The sequence below is a fragment of the Suillus paluster genome, assembly GCF_016628075.1.
Source record: "Suillus paluster strain FC165 chromosome Unknown EDB91scaffold_513, whole genome shotgun sequence".
NCBI lineage: Eukaryota > Fungi > Basidiomycota > Agaricomycetes > Boletales > Suillaceae > Suillus > Suillus paluster.
In genome coordinates this window covers 1-14,118 of record NW_024538073.1, presented here as the reverse complement: position 1 = coordinate 14,118, position 14,118 = coordinate 1, and the positions used below count along the sequence as shown (strand labels likewise).

The 14,118-nt window shown below is 47.5% G+C and overlaps 1 protein-coding gene across 1 annotated transcript; it reads right to left on the bottom strand.

Annotated features, from left to right (window-relative positions):
* Positions 1-192: 192 nt before the first annotated feature.
* EDB91DRAFT_1341386 (uncharacterized protein) lies at positions 193-1,637 on the bottom strand. The gene is made up of 4 exons (XM_041325734.1): positions 1,459-1,637; positions 854-907; positions 672-819; positions 193-599 (listed from the first exon to the last, which is right to left on the bottom strand). Exons 1-4 carry the CDS (start codon positions 1,567-1,569, stop codon positions 208-210), a joined length of 705 nt encoding a protein of 234 aa, XP_041168428.1. The 5' UTR covers positions 1,570-1,637; the 3' UTR covers positions 193-207.
* Positions 1,638-14,118: the final 12,481 nt, after the last annotated feature.

Here is a 14,118-nt window from a genome sequence, read left to right as displayed (position 1 = left end):
GATACCACAAATCGTATCTGCATGATGCCTATGACAGGCTTGTTGGATTATCGCTCAGGCTTCTCCACATTCAATCGGAACGCGGAGCAACATAGCCCATCAGCCGCCGGTGAAATTTGCACGGAGCTTGAGCAATGAGAATGGTTTCGCGCTCTTCACACGCCGAAAACTTGTAAGGAGCCGAGTAACACGGTATGAAGCGCAATTTTATCCATTCGTCCACCACACGTTAGGATCATAAGACACTGCAGTAGTAGTCCAGGGGACAAACTCAATCACTGTTGGTCCCGTGAATCCGTGATGATATAGATACTCCATCATGATATCTGTGATGGCGTCCGATGCAGATAGGCTTATCTGCTTCATCTGAGTTAAATTAGGGTTAGCACCATGATAGAACAGCTTCACAATGACCGGCAAAAAATGAACGAGCGGAAGGCGCAAGAGAGGCTGGATGACCAGCTCTGTTATTAGATGCTGGAGTAAGTATATGCTGACATCGTCTCCCTGAACCATTTTGGCAACGATGCCAAACTCGGGGGTACCTGATGGCTGAAGAGGATGGTGCCGCATGGTGGCGGAGCCGGCAACGTCTGATGCTATGATGGTTACGACATCATATGTGCATCAGGATGTGGCGCACGCGATGGTCGCGGTTCGCTGCGACTTACTTATGTCCGTCGCTGATACATATGAGCCAGAATTTTCTGGGCTGAGATTGCTGAGACGTAGCCGGGTATGAGAAGGATCTACCACCAAACTTGCACCAAAGCGCGTTGATTTGACGCGTCTAGGTGAATTTTCAAAGTCCGGTATTTCCTATTTTGGAATGTAGTTGAGTGAGTGGTATTACCAACTCGAAGAGAAGGCAGCTCTTTGCCTTCTCTTCCATAAAAATGATACTTGTCTACATATATATGGTACATATTAGCTGGCCTCTGTATACGACACATCGAACTTTTGATTTATAAATGACCCTAGTAGGCACTCTCGACCCTCTATACTAAGAGCGCTGCTGAGGTTTAGGACATGTTTTAAGACTGCAAGTGTTGGCGCTGCGCGCCGTAAGGTTTAGGTACAAGTCCCGTTTAGGACAGGTTTGGCGACGCTTAGCGTGAATTTGGCTCCCTTACGACTTGCGACATTTTAGAATTGAGCATCTCTCAACGCCTACTCTCACCATCGCCATAAGCTCACCGTAAGCATCAAACTTCTTTTTGACAAGCGAGAAAAATGGGTCATTTGCAGATGCTAGTAGCTCTTGTCACGGAACACATCGGCGAGGACATGTCCCTCTGCTGTTGGAGCACATGCAACCATTAACACGTGCGAATTCAAGCAGCTGTGCGAGGAGCTCGGTGTGCTAATCTGGTGTACCATATCAGTTCAGCATGGAACCTATCATCCAGATAATGACCTGACCCCACTTCCTCGCCGATGTCCGGATGTTCTACATACCCAGGTTGACCTCCAAACCAGACGTTGGACATCCAGACCGTAAACTAAATAGTCATTTGGGTCAATTGCTGTCCAGATCGCAAACTGAGACAAGGTTCCATACTTAGGCATTTTCTGATCATCATCATCAGAAGTTCAAACTTCTCGGTCATAACGTGGACGTCATTTGCAGGGTAACGACGGTTCTATCAGGCTTTTAATACGAGTCGTTTTTTTGGACATGACTCAAGCTCATTCGCCCACTTGCAATCGCACGATATGATTTCGAGAGCTCCTGCGACTTCAAACTTGCACCTGGAACCAGGCGAGGATGAGGTAACTCTAGCAAAGCTAGGATACAAGCAGGAGTTTCGCAGGGAATTCACTCCGCTAGAGGTGGGCTTGATATCAGATTCTTTTGTGTACATGACATCATACAACTGCTGTACAGGTATCTGGACTTGCATTCAGCTATATAGGAGTGGTACCTTCTATAGTGTAAGCCGTCGCCGTGACGCAAGCCTGTTGACATCGCTCTTTTACTGATAGAAATCTATTTCAGCTCCGTGTTCTTTTATGCCCTACCAAATGGTGGGCCTTTCGCTATGGTTTGGGGGGTAAGCTTTTATCATATATCAAGATTGCTGTGTTGTAAAGATCTCATGTTTCCTCTGCGCAGTGGGCAATTGCTTGCCCTTTTATCATGTGCATCGGGTTGGCACTGGGAGAACTCGCGTCAGCAGCGCCTACTTCCGGTGGCGTACGTCCTTAACCCTGTGTCCGTTTTACACCTGACTCAGCAACGTCTAGCTATACTATTGGACTTACTCCCTTGCGTCTCCACGGTGCCGCAATTTTCTGTGTTGGATAGTTGGCTGTAAGTCTTGCATTTCTATATGAGACGCAGCCCGTCATGGCATCTGCAGATTCGAACACCATAGAATCTATAGCGGGAGTCGGTAAGACGATTTTCATTCTTTCAACAGTCTGGCTCTCATTGTGTGGGATTAGCTTCGGTAAATTGGGCGTGCGCGATTCAAATCACAGCCGCAATCAGTATCGCCTCTGGTCAACCATATGCGACTACTAATGCGAAGATCTAGTGAGCCCGTCCTCTTTCAAACACCCCAACGTTCATAATGATTGTCACAGCGGTATATACGCAGCTGTAATGTTGTCACAAGCCGTCCTCGTGAGCCTCGGTACCAAAGTCTTGGCAAGACTGCAGTCACTGTATACGTTGGTGAATTTGTGGTAGGTGTTGTGTATTTGTCCATGATCTTTGCTTCAAATCCTTCTACAGCCTGTGCTTCATAGTCATTATCGCGCTTCCGATCGCAACACCATCAGAATATCGAAACAGTGCAAGTTTTGCGCTAGGGAATTTCACAAATCGTACGTATCGTCTTCCGATTACAATCGCAACTTATGATCAGTTATAGTGGATGGCTGGCCATCTGGATTCGCATTTATATTGAGCTTAATGGCTCCTCTTTGGACAATAGGTTAGATAATCTTCTCTCGAATTTTCAGTACGTGACCGTGTTACACCCACCAAGGGGGTTATGATGCTAGCGTCCACATGAGCGAGGAGGCTTCGAACGCCGCTACCGCAATACCATGGGCGATCGTAAGTGACACTAGAAAATGAACTGTTGTTGTGTTTACCCCAGTTAGACCAGTTCCATTATTATTGCGGCCGTCCTGGGTTGGGGTATGTGGAACAACGCGTCATTCTGATCTTGATGACATCTTCTCGTCTAGTCATCAACGTTGTCCTTGCCTTTTGCATGGGCACTGATCTCGACGGCATCTTAAATAGCCCTTTAGGTCAGCCCTTGGCCCAGATCTTTTACAATTCGCTCGGGCAGAGAATGGCCTTAGTTTTTTGGTGTTTCATTATCTCAGCCCAGTACGTCTTAGCGGCATGTGGCGCATTGATAGGCTAATCACAAAGCAGATACATGGTGTCATCGAACTGTCTCCTGGTCGGCTCTCGCCAGACGTTTGCATTTGCTCGTGATGGAGCCCTCCCATTTTCACGATATTTGTACCGGATCAATGGCTACACACACACACCAGTCAATACAGTTTGGTTCGACGCCGCCTGTGCTCTGTTAATTGGACTTCTCGCGTTCGTGAGCACCCAAGCCGTCAATGCGGTATTCACAATTGGTGTCACCGCGTCGTATATCTCCTACATAACGCCTATCACGACCCGTTTCGTGTTTAATAACAACTTTAAACCCGGCCCATTCCACCTTGGGAAATTTGTGAGTTGGTCGATAGGGATGTACTAGTATTCCTGAGTTAACATGCCTGTGCAGAGTTTTCCGATCTCTGCGATCGCTGTGACAGGGATGGTGTTCATGAACATCGTTTTCTTCTTTCCCTCCACCCCCCAAACAACCGCACAGGAGATGAACTATACAGTTGTGGTCCTTGGAGGGTTCATGTTCCTTGCGATTTCGTGGTATTATTTCCCGGTGTACGGAGGCGTGCATTGGTTCAATGGACCCATAGCCAACATTACACCGGCTATCACATGTGAAAACAGAGATGAGGATTCGATGTCGGAGAAGGAAGAACGTGATGCAGAAGTTATTGATGTATAAGTGGTGTTCGCGTAGTGGTCGGTATACTGGAATGATATAGATTTCAACAGGTTTCAAAAGGACTGATTATCCAATATTTCGCAATCTTTTCCGTCTCAGCTCCCTCCTTGCTTACATAGTCATTGGTGTTCCTATACTAGGGCTGAGGCAACAGCCCACAGGACGCATATGTTATAGTGCCATATATGCTTACCATAGAATAGATAGCTACCTTGCAAGCATTTGGTTCCTCAGTGTACTCTTTGACATTTCCAGTATGACGACGCAGATGATCAAAGGAATACATGTCATTGTGAATATTGGTCTTTTCGATAGCTTAAAGTCGGCATCACATCGCGCTGCCAGCACGGTAAACAACTCCCAAGTCAGTGGTGCGGGAGGTGGTTGCGGGGTTCAAGAGGCGATCGATCGAACAAAGTCTGCTCCGATAACCCAAACCACGTCAGCGTAAGCCCTCCAATGGACTACATATGTATATTGCTCCAAGGACCAAATGGCATCACGGTCGTCTAAATCGATCAAGCGCCGATGGTTGACGCGCCTCCATCTGACCCTTCTCGATAGCCTTCGCCACGCGCTTTTCCTCCCGTTGCTTCTCCAGTTTGAACATGAGCATAGATCAATGAACAGGGCGAGTGACCGAGGCTTACCGCAGTGGGATCGATGACGTTCTTGCGCTGCTTCCGGAGATATCTGGGTTTCGGACACGATAGGTGATAGGCTGCATAATGCCTCGCATAAAATGGTACCTTTTGACACTCTTGCCCTTGCCGCGCATTTTCCGCTTCTCTTTCTCCGCTCGTGACTGCGGTTTGTCATTCTTGTCCCCTTCGCCTTCTGCAGCGTCCTCGTCGTCATCATCAACAAGCTTCGTTTCATCCGCTTTACCCTGGATGCGTAGTCTTTCGAGGCGAGGGAGACGACCGAAGGGAACGTCATGCGTGTCGTTGACAGCAGTCGTTAATTTTGTCGTCGGAGCGAGGGATCCGACAAAATCGGGGTCCAGTGCGATCATATCCGGTTGAATCTAAATCGATAGTTAGTCCCTATCAGCATCATTCAGGAGCGAACCATAAGTTGAGCATACCTTGTCCAACAGACCTTTGACTTCTCTCTCCCTTCTTGCCTTTTTGTTCTCGAATGGATCGGCTTCCGTGCTATCGAAGTTTGGCTCGCCAACACCAGGCACGAGAATGCTCGACAGACCGGCATTGTGTCCAATCGTAAGGATATCCTGGAAGGGGCAAAATCGTACCGAAGTAAGCGGTCGATGTGGTATTGGGTGAGTGAGGTAAAGTGGTGGCGGAGCTTTTGCCGCATGCGGGGTCTGTATTGACGGTTTTGTGTAAACCTGGCACGCGACGAATTAGCACCATCACAAGCAAGAGTGCGGTAAACCACGTTGACACTTCCACCTACTGCCACGCCTAACGCGCCCCTTGCACTCCATTCTAGCTCTGCGCCGCCACCTCTTGTCGTCCACTCCCGCACAGTGCCCTTCCAATTCCGACAGTCCCAGACCTTTACAACACCATCCTGGCCTAACGTTGCCATATAACGCCCACCGGAGCTCTGATCGACGCTCAGACCCACAACTGGATCGAGATGTGCTAATATTTGTACAGCAGGATGGGGCAGGTTTGGCGTCCAGAGGCTGACAACGCCATTAGAGTGACCGAGGTGTAACACTGCGTTGTGTTTATTTTGCGCTAGTGTATTACATGCGCCAAGCTTGGTTCGATGCTCTGCAACGATGTGACCTGTGGAAGTATCTTGATATTTTAGAAATCCAGTATTTCCCTACTATGGACTGAGCTGGCACAAGTTTATATTGAGTTGGAATAACTGACCACACTAGCGAGCAACCAGTGATATGGAAGAAATTCTAGTCGCGTAGGTTCGATGTGAGCTTTCAATCGGTGTAGTTCGACACCATCGCGGTCGTATATAAATACATATTTTTTTTGGGCGACTGCAAAGAATGATTGATCCTGCAAGAATCTGTAATGAAAGATTGAGAGTTTCTGCATGTAAGGGACAATTGGCGTACGTGATATCACGACATGTTTCCTGCAGCTGAAGCTCAGCATGCATGGTTCCTGTTTGCCAGTCAAAAGTCGCGACATGACCCATGCTGCCGACAATAGCAAGATGTCTGCCATTCCTTGAGTATCTCGAGCGATATGGACCACCATCCAACTTCAGCTCCCGTCGTCCCTTGGCAGCCTCCTGACCAGCACCTTCCACAATGTCATCTTGACCTATTCTCCACGTTCGTTCTAGCTCGTTCTCCACCTGCATTTTCCCTGCCTCGCTCGCCAATAACAGCTCAGCATCTTCGACGAGTGCTTTTGACCGCGCAACATGAACTGCCTGGCGGTTTAATTTGGTTCTTAGCTTGAGATCCTTGATGTGCTTATGCTTTGGGACATTGTCTGGTGGTGGAGAGGTGGGACGCAGGGATTTCGGCAGGGACGTATGTTGTACCTTAACAAACAAGGAATCCATGGAAGACACCATTCGTCAGGTTAGAAAGTGTGAAGTGCTCCTCGAGTGCTCTCTTACAAAATTGAAAGTATTGATCTTGCTGACTAAGCTAGACTTCTCTCTCCGAGGACCGAGGGTTGTCCGTTGAAGTCAAAAATTCAAAAAAATCATTCACCACTGTCTACGAGCTCTATTCAACGTACATTTCTTTCACAACCTATCTAAAAACCTGCTATCATGTGGACTGCCGAAGAAATTGATGCAGACCATGAAAAACATCGTAGTAAGTACATCCGAGGAACGGCTGACGACACCAGCGCTATTATATTGTCGGACAGTAACCGGGAAGGAGACTCCCCCCCTCTCCTACATGCAACGTTTTTAGATGAGATTATTGAGAGAGAGAACAGTAAAACTTACATCAAGCTACCTCCTTGGCGCCTCCGTCCTCGAAAAATTGATGCCTTGGGCACTGAAGAGCATGCGAGTAAGGCAGAATATGATCTGAGGCCTGCAATACGTCACGAGAAGGAGCATCCTTCGAAATACCATTCCAGCACATCGAGACATCATGGAAAGGTCAAACGCTGCCACCACGAGGGTCATACTTGTATGTATATGATAAGTCGAAGGTCGCGAAGGTTGTCGTGAAGCAGCAGTGCCGTTTGGATTTCATCAAGGAAAAGGGTGGGTAATTGGGTGACGAGGTGGCACAGTTCTTTGCTGATCCCTGTAGTGAGACGTCGAGGACATACTCTATGGCAATTTAGAGGGTCTACCGATCCTCCATCCGGTCAGCCCAGCGTCCAATGCCTTCCGCTGATGTGTAGGATGTCTGGACTCGGCCATCTCCTCCACTGTCCAACCTTCCTCGATCAGCTCCGAAACTCTTTCTTTCATGTCTTTGTTGATAATGTTGCCTGTACGGCGTCGTAAATGAGTCTTCTGTGAGGCTAGAGCGGGTGTGTGATGCGAGGATAATTTTTCTGAAATTTCCTATTTTCAATTTTTGGATATGCGAACCTGATCGGACGACCCAGACAACAATTTCCGAATGCAACGGCCAGGTGCCGCGTCACGACCGCGTAATTTTCACCTAGCCCCCACGACACTGGTGCCGCACAATCCCCTTTGAGTGCTTGCCACATCAGCTTGTCATGACTTCACAGTTCTTTTCGAGTCTGGTGATTATCATGCATTTGGCTCAACCGTTTTGCCTCAAGTAGGGCATCTCAGCAGCAAAGCGATGAACGCCTTTACGTTCACACTGGAAGGATAAAACCTCTGCCTGCTCCAATGGCTTTGCCTTATTCCCTTCCACAAACTCCATCATGTTTACTTCCCGCTCCATCATTTTTGCACTGCTCAGCTCCCTCGCTGTTGTCAATGCGTGTATACAGTGCCCAGGCTCATTGAAGGTCGACCGTAGTGTCTCGCACCTGTCCAGTACCGGCCCATTCGACCAGTTCACAGTTTGCACGTGCGTCGAACCCACACATCTTCATTAAACAAAGTAACTAATACGCTGGCAGTTACACAAATGCCAAGTTGTCAGGTGGCGATTCATCAGTAGCCTGTGAGTATGACAACGTAAGTGCTTTCTGGATATCCTCATTGTTCTCGGTGACATGCTAGCGATCATCAGGAGACCGCCAATCTTTTATTTGGGCATGAGTCTTGTCCGATTACAGCAACTATGAAGAATCACTGCTGAATGTGATCTGAAGAGGCGGGGGCGACGAGACATCCAACAGGAGGAGTAATGTTCGTCTGCAGACAGCCGGGTGTACACTAGTACTTAGACACTATCTGTTACGAGAATTGCCAAATCAGTTGCATCATCCCAATCCCCTATTAGAATACTCTCCCCCCAGGTGATGGTAAGCGGTTACAATAATCCCGCACATCGGCCTATCAACGTCATGGTAAACAATGCTGTTTTTGATACTCCTCCTTCACAATACCTTATACCTCATCCGTTCACAGGATGATGGATCCGAGAATCTTACGACTGGGCTCCGGTCGTCACCTTACTCGACAGCTCTCCTTCGACAGCTAAATCCGAGTCTAGCCGAGCTTGCAGAGTGTAGTCTACGAGTAGAAGTGTACTAGGCAGACCACCCCTATGCACGCGTGCTGCAGTCCACCGTCTCCGAAGATAGGGCGCCGCTACAACGGGAGGGAGGGGCTAGTAATGCGGGAGGCAGCGGTTTCGAGCCTGCGAAAGCTCTCGTCAGGGGGCTTGCCGCTGCCCCGACCGCTTGTACTTCTAGTTCTACGTAGGAACTCTTCCTTTTAAGCATGTTTGGGCAGGAGTAAACGGTCCGTGCCTTATTGTTAAGGGTAGGCTGCGATAGCCGTTACGGACTCATGACCTGCCTTGAAAAGAAAGGTACACCTAAGGTGGGTTGTCTAACATATGTAAGGACGGAACGGTTGGTCCCGCGCTCTAGACCCTTAAGATTCTGCGAACGACATATACCAATACAGGGGCCTAGCCTTTCGGCGTAGCCCCTGAACTTTCTCGGGTTCCATATAGGTAACTACGTTAGTCATAGACGTGAAGCTGTGGCAGCTTAAAGTTCAGATTTGGCTGCGCAAAATACCTTTTTTCGTGTAGCTTATATTCAGAATTGACGTGGTGACTGCTTGTCGGCCGCGTGATAAGCTCAGTACAATTTAAAGCCAAGCAGGGCCAAGTTAAATACTACTAACCAGTATCACACTCGCGAGTGCACAAGACACCTTGCTGTCAGCTTTTTTTAGATTCCAATTTTTTGTCCATTGAGAGTGAAACTCTATGTAGGACAGTACTATCTAGTCTTGGGACCTCATGTCCCAACCCCGACCGCTGTCAGCTTGGCAAATGAAAAGTTCGGCATCGAAGGAGGTGATCCTTCAAGTTATCATGGTGGGATGTATGAAGTTGGGATTTATGGCTTCATTCTGGTACAATCGAGAAGAGGAACACAAATGAGATAGAGTCACATGAGACGGTCAGTCTCCCATATGCAGACCATATACGGTAATACCTGGGGAATACTTTGTATCTTCCAGTGTGTTGCATATGAGATTGCAGTCTGTGTTTTTCAAAACTCGGCCTCGCTACCTTTACCGGCACTTGTATACCTTAACTAGGTCAAGGGATGTGACATGTCACTCTAGCCACTGCCGCTTGATGAAATGAAACCTCAGTCAGTTCGTTATGCCAGGGTCATTCACTAGCCAGGAAATGTGCCAGAATATTGTATTCTGGCGGTTTGAACAGCACAGGACAGCTCTTGAAATATCTCAGCTTGCTCAATGCTCAGAGAAGACAGTATACAATATTCTTTGCTTGCACTGAGACTATGGTCAAGTCACCAACCCCTTTGCACGCCGCAGGGGTCGTCCCCGCGTTCTTGACACCATCGACACCAAATACATCCATGCACTACTCCAGGCAAACCCTGCCATGTACTTGGATGAACTACAAGAACAACTTCTCACTGCTCGGAACAAAGACATTTCTCTCGCTACCCTTTCACGTGCCACTCGAAGGCTGGGAATGACCCACAAAGACATTTCCAAAATGGCTTAAGCTGTAATGAAATCAACACGGGTGATTCCTTCAAGCACGATATAGTCAGATTTTATCAGCTTGGACTTCTTCTTGACAACTTTTGAACCACAAGTGACTGGGCCTTGTGCTTGCAGCGAAAAGTTCATTAAAATTGAGACAAAATATCCAACAGGTGGAGCTAGGGCAATCTCGGCAACAGGTAGAATTGGGGCGGTTTCAGCCAAAGGTAGAATTGGAGTAGTTTCAGCAACAGGTGGAAGTGGAATAGTTTCGGTAACAACATTGACAACTATTGGTAGTGCAGGTGGCAGTGTGACAGGCGCTGCAGGCTCCCGGATGCGATCTCTTTCGATTTCAGGCATTTGGGGGTGTTCCGTCAGGCCCATATGGTAGTAAAGTGCCTGTTGACACTCCCCATGCATGAGATAGAAGTGAGGAGGATCTATGCCTCCATCTGGGAACGGATCAGTGAATAACAATGAACAAAGAGAACATGACTTACCAATCTAACCTCCATTGTTTATCCAACTGTTCAATGGACAACACGGTGAAATAGGTCTGACTGGCTGGGGCGCAGAATTAACTTGAAATTGTCCATAGGACATGATGTAAATATCGAGAGGATTTAAAGTAAGTATAGAACAAGGAGACATTGCCGAATCATTCACTTTTATACTGGTATAGTCTGCGCACAGGCCAGACAGGGAGGCTTCGCCAAGATATTGAACTGCAAGCAACTCACTAGCCAGGTCACTGTGAGCCGAGAATGCGGCAGATAGGTTAGAATGACTAACAGTATTCATCTAGTCAAAAAAACAACAGGTCAAAGTCGTTCGTAAGTAGCGAAAGTGCAAAGACTCACATGTGGTGTGTTGGACCGCAGGTCGATGCTGATGGTGGTCAAAGCACTGAGTCACTCACACAGACGCCATATTACAAGATGTGACATCTAATTATGGTATACAAGTGCCGGTAAAGTTAGCGAGGCCGAGTTTTGAAAAACACGCACTGCAATCTCATATGCAACACACTGTCAATGTGGAGCTCCTGATGAGTCATCATGGTCAAATCTATTGGCTACTACTTATGTCATGTTCTTTGTTATAACATCCGACATGGTACAAGTAAGACGAGTGCAAGGGTATAAAACCATGCCACTTCTTTCTTTTCTCCTAAAAAAAGCCCTGCTTCACATCATTTCATCAACTAAATTCAACTTCACGCCTTGTTTGAAACTTGCTTCATTCCATCAACAACCATGGATCATCATCATGAGGGGCTTGGTGTTCCTTGAGCTTCTCAATGGCATACATGCCTGCCATCAGATAGGCATTTACCACCGTGACTTGAAACCAGAGAACATTCTCTGTGTTGAGAGTGGTTTGGGCATTTGTATTGCGGATTTCAGGCTGTCGACCAAAGATAACTGCAGTAGGGAATTTAATGTAGGAAGTTGGGAGTACATGAGTCCTGGTATGTTGACATTCGCGTAAGGTCTTCATCTGATAATTTTTTTTATCCTAGAATGCAATTCGGAGGCGAAGAGCTCTCATTACTTGCCAATTTACTCGGACCTCTGGTCATTGTGAGTTATTCTTGTGAACATGGTCACGGGCTGCTGCCCCTGGGAAACCGTGGAGCCTTCGGATCCAGACTTCTGGAGATATCTTGACAATGCCAACTTCCTTCTCGAGGTCCTTCCCATTTCAAGATCTTTCAACAAAATTCTCAAGTTGATCTTTGACATGAATCCGTACTCATGAATGAGTGCTCTTGAGCTCAGAGACGAGATCATTAAACTTAAGAGCTTTTACCCCAGCTACGCCGAGCACTGCACCACCCCGGACAACGCACAGGAAGCCGCTCGTGGCTACGCTAGGCACTTCGCACTACTGACTAACATGAACTTCCACCTGAACTCAGCATCACTTGACTCCTATTCTGACAATGGAGCCTCTCGGCCTCAGCAGGCTTCTGCATTGGCAGTTCTACAACCTAGCAACTCTGCAAGAGTTGATGATAATCGGCCTTGGTCACAGGCTAGCCTGCTATCAACCTGATCTGTGTGTTCCTTTTCTCCAGGGGAGAGTGAGGAACTTGCTACTTCAGAAACTCACCCCTATGAGCCCTTGACGTACTGGTCTGGGGGGGCAGAAGATCGATGAACCAATGTTTGCATTTGTGCCTGCCCAAACAGGGCCAATGTCCTATATACCACCCACCCATACCTGTCTTGTGAGGTGTGTGTCAACTCTTTCTCAGAGGAAGAATGAGACAGATCGTCCCGACACCATGTCCAAGGATTGTATGGTGCGGTTCACTTAGAGGCCGCTACTTTTGACCAAATTCTTCCCACACTCAAATTTCGTCAGTTTTTCAATCCCTCTTGGGAAAACATTCCTTTTGATGCGTTGAATAAAACCCCAAGAGCGATTTTTTTTTGGATCAAATTTGAGCAAGATTTTTATTTCAGGACACCCCGAATTGGCGCGTATGTGTACTACTGGTCAAAAACTTGTGCTACTGTGTCTGGAATACGTCTATGAGATTTATACTGTCTTGAACTAAATTGCTTGACCTGCAGCTGTGCGTCCACAGTCCCAAGTCCCATCCTGTAAGCATCCATCCACCTGTACATGCGATGTTCCCACCGCCAGATGGTTTGGAGTGGCACCGATGCGAGTGCTATGGGCATGTTGTCTTTCAAAGTGTCGAATGTATAATCACAGTTGTCACGAAGATATTTCTTCACCTGTCCCCAGAAATATTCAATGAAGTTCAACTCGCAGTGAAACTTCAGCAAAAAAATGCTCAAGTGACCCATGGACTCGATTACCTCTTGCATGAGTGATTTTGTTCTTGAAAGTCGGCCTGGAGCTCGAGGATGCGCTTGTAGCAGCAAGCAAGAGAATCACTTTCACATTTCTTGCATTTCCCTCGGAGACATTGCTGAGACAGTCCACGTTCAGCAAGCACAGCCTTCATTCCTTTCGGCTCGTTCGGAAACTCTGGGTGATCCGGTGGGTAAACCATCTGTTGGATGACTTTGATGCCATCTCGCATGAACCATCCATCTCGCATATGGGCTTGTTTTCCACCTGGTTTAACATTCATGCGGCTGACGAGTAATGCATCTTCAGAATAAGCTGAATGTCCCTGAGAATTGTTGACCATGAAGAGAGCCTGATATCCAGGTCCATGTGCATTTTCGAAGGCAGGAATGATTTTTTCCTTGAGCTGACGCACAAAAACATATCAGCAAAAGGTTCATTCAATAAATCGCAGCTGAGCATAGTACCTGTTTAACGAAAAGTTCTCCCGTCCAATAACCATCGTAATTTTTCCCATATTCAAGCATCTGACTCGCTTCCGCAAGGTGTCCAATAGTTGAACATATCACATCGCTTTGATGGATTCCTCGACCAACCCCCTTCTTCCTCAAAGTGTGTTGGTCTTCGAAGACCCAGCTCTTTTCTTTCAAATCGTTTGCTTGTGCCGTCATTTTGTCATGTGCCACAAGGACCAGCCGGCGCTCAACATAATTATCAGGTGTGGCCACCAACTCCTCGTCAACATCCCCAACCACAAAGCGGACGAGCCGTGATTCACAGCTTTTCATGAATGGAAGGAAGTGGTCTTGGCGGTATGAGACAACATCTGGGCGATCGTGACCATCGAAATAGAGTCCTTTCTTGTGCGAGGTATACTGGAAGCCTTCGCTATGGAGCCATCGTCGTGCTGTGCTCAGAGAAATGCTGCGGCCTGCCTTGAGATGAATGCGAGGGAAAAGTTCGTCCTCCATGTACTGCTTCAGTCCACGAGGCATCTCATCATGCACAATTTGTTGAAGGTACTTGTCTGCTGCGCTGGGTATGAGCTGATTTTCAGTGAACCGCGTGAGTTTCTCTGGATCCATCGCCCACTTGTTCAACCGAACATACGATCTGAGTTCTGACGCAATTGCAGGGTCGCTGAGAAGTGAATAGACTTTTGCATGATGGCCTTGCCTTGAGACAG

Excerpts from the sequence above, each read along its gene's own strand:
- EDB91DRAFT_1341386 (XM_041325734.1), bottom strand. The coding sequence starts at position 1,569 with ATGCCTAAGTATGGAACCTTGTCTCAGTTTGCGATCTGGACAGCAATT. Across the intron at positions 908-1,458 it reads TGGTTTGGAGGTCAACCTGG|ACAAGTATCATTTTTATGGA; the intron begins GTATGTAGAACA and ends ATATATATGTAG. Across the intron at positions 600-671 it reads TGTATCAGCGACGGACATAA|CATCAGACGTTGCCGGCTCC; the intron begins GTAAGTCGCAGC and ends TAACCATCATAG.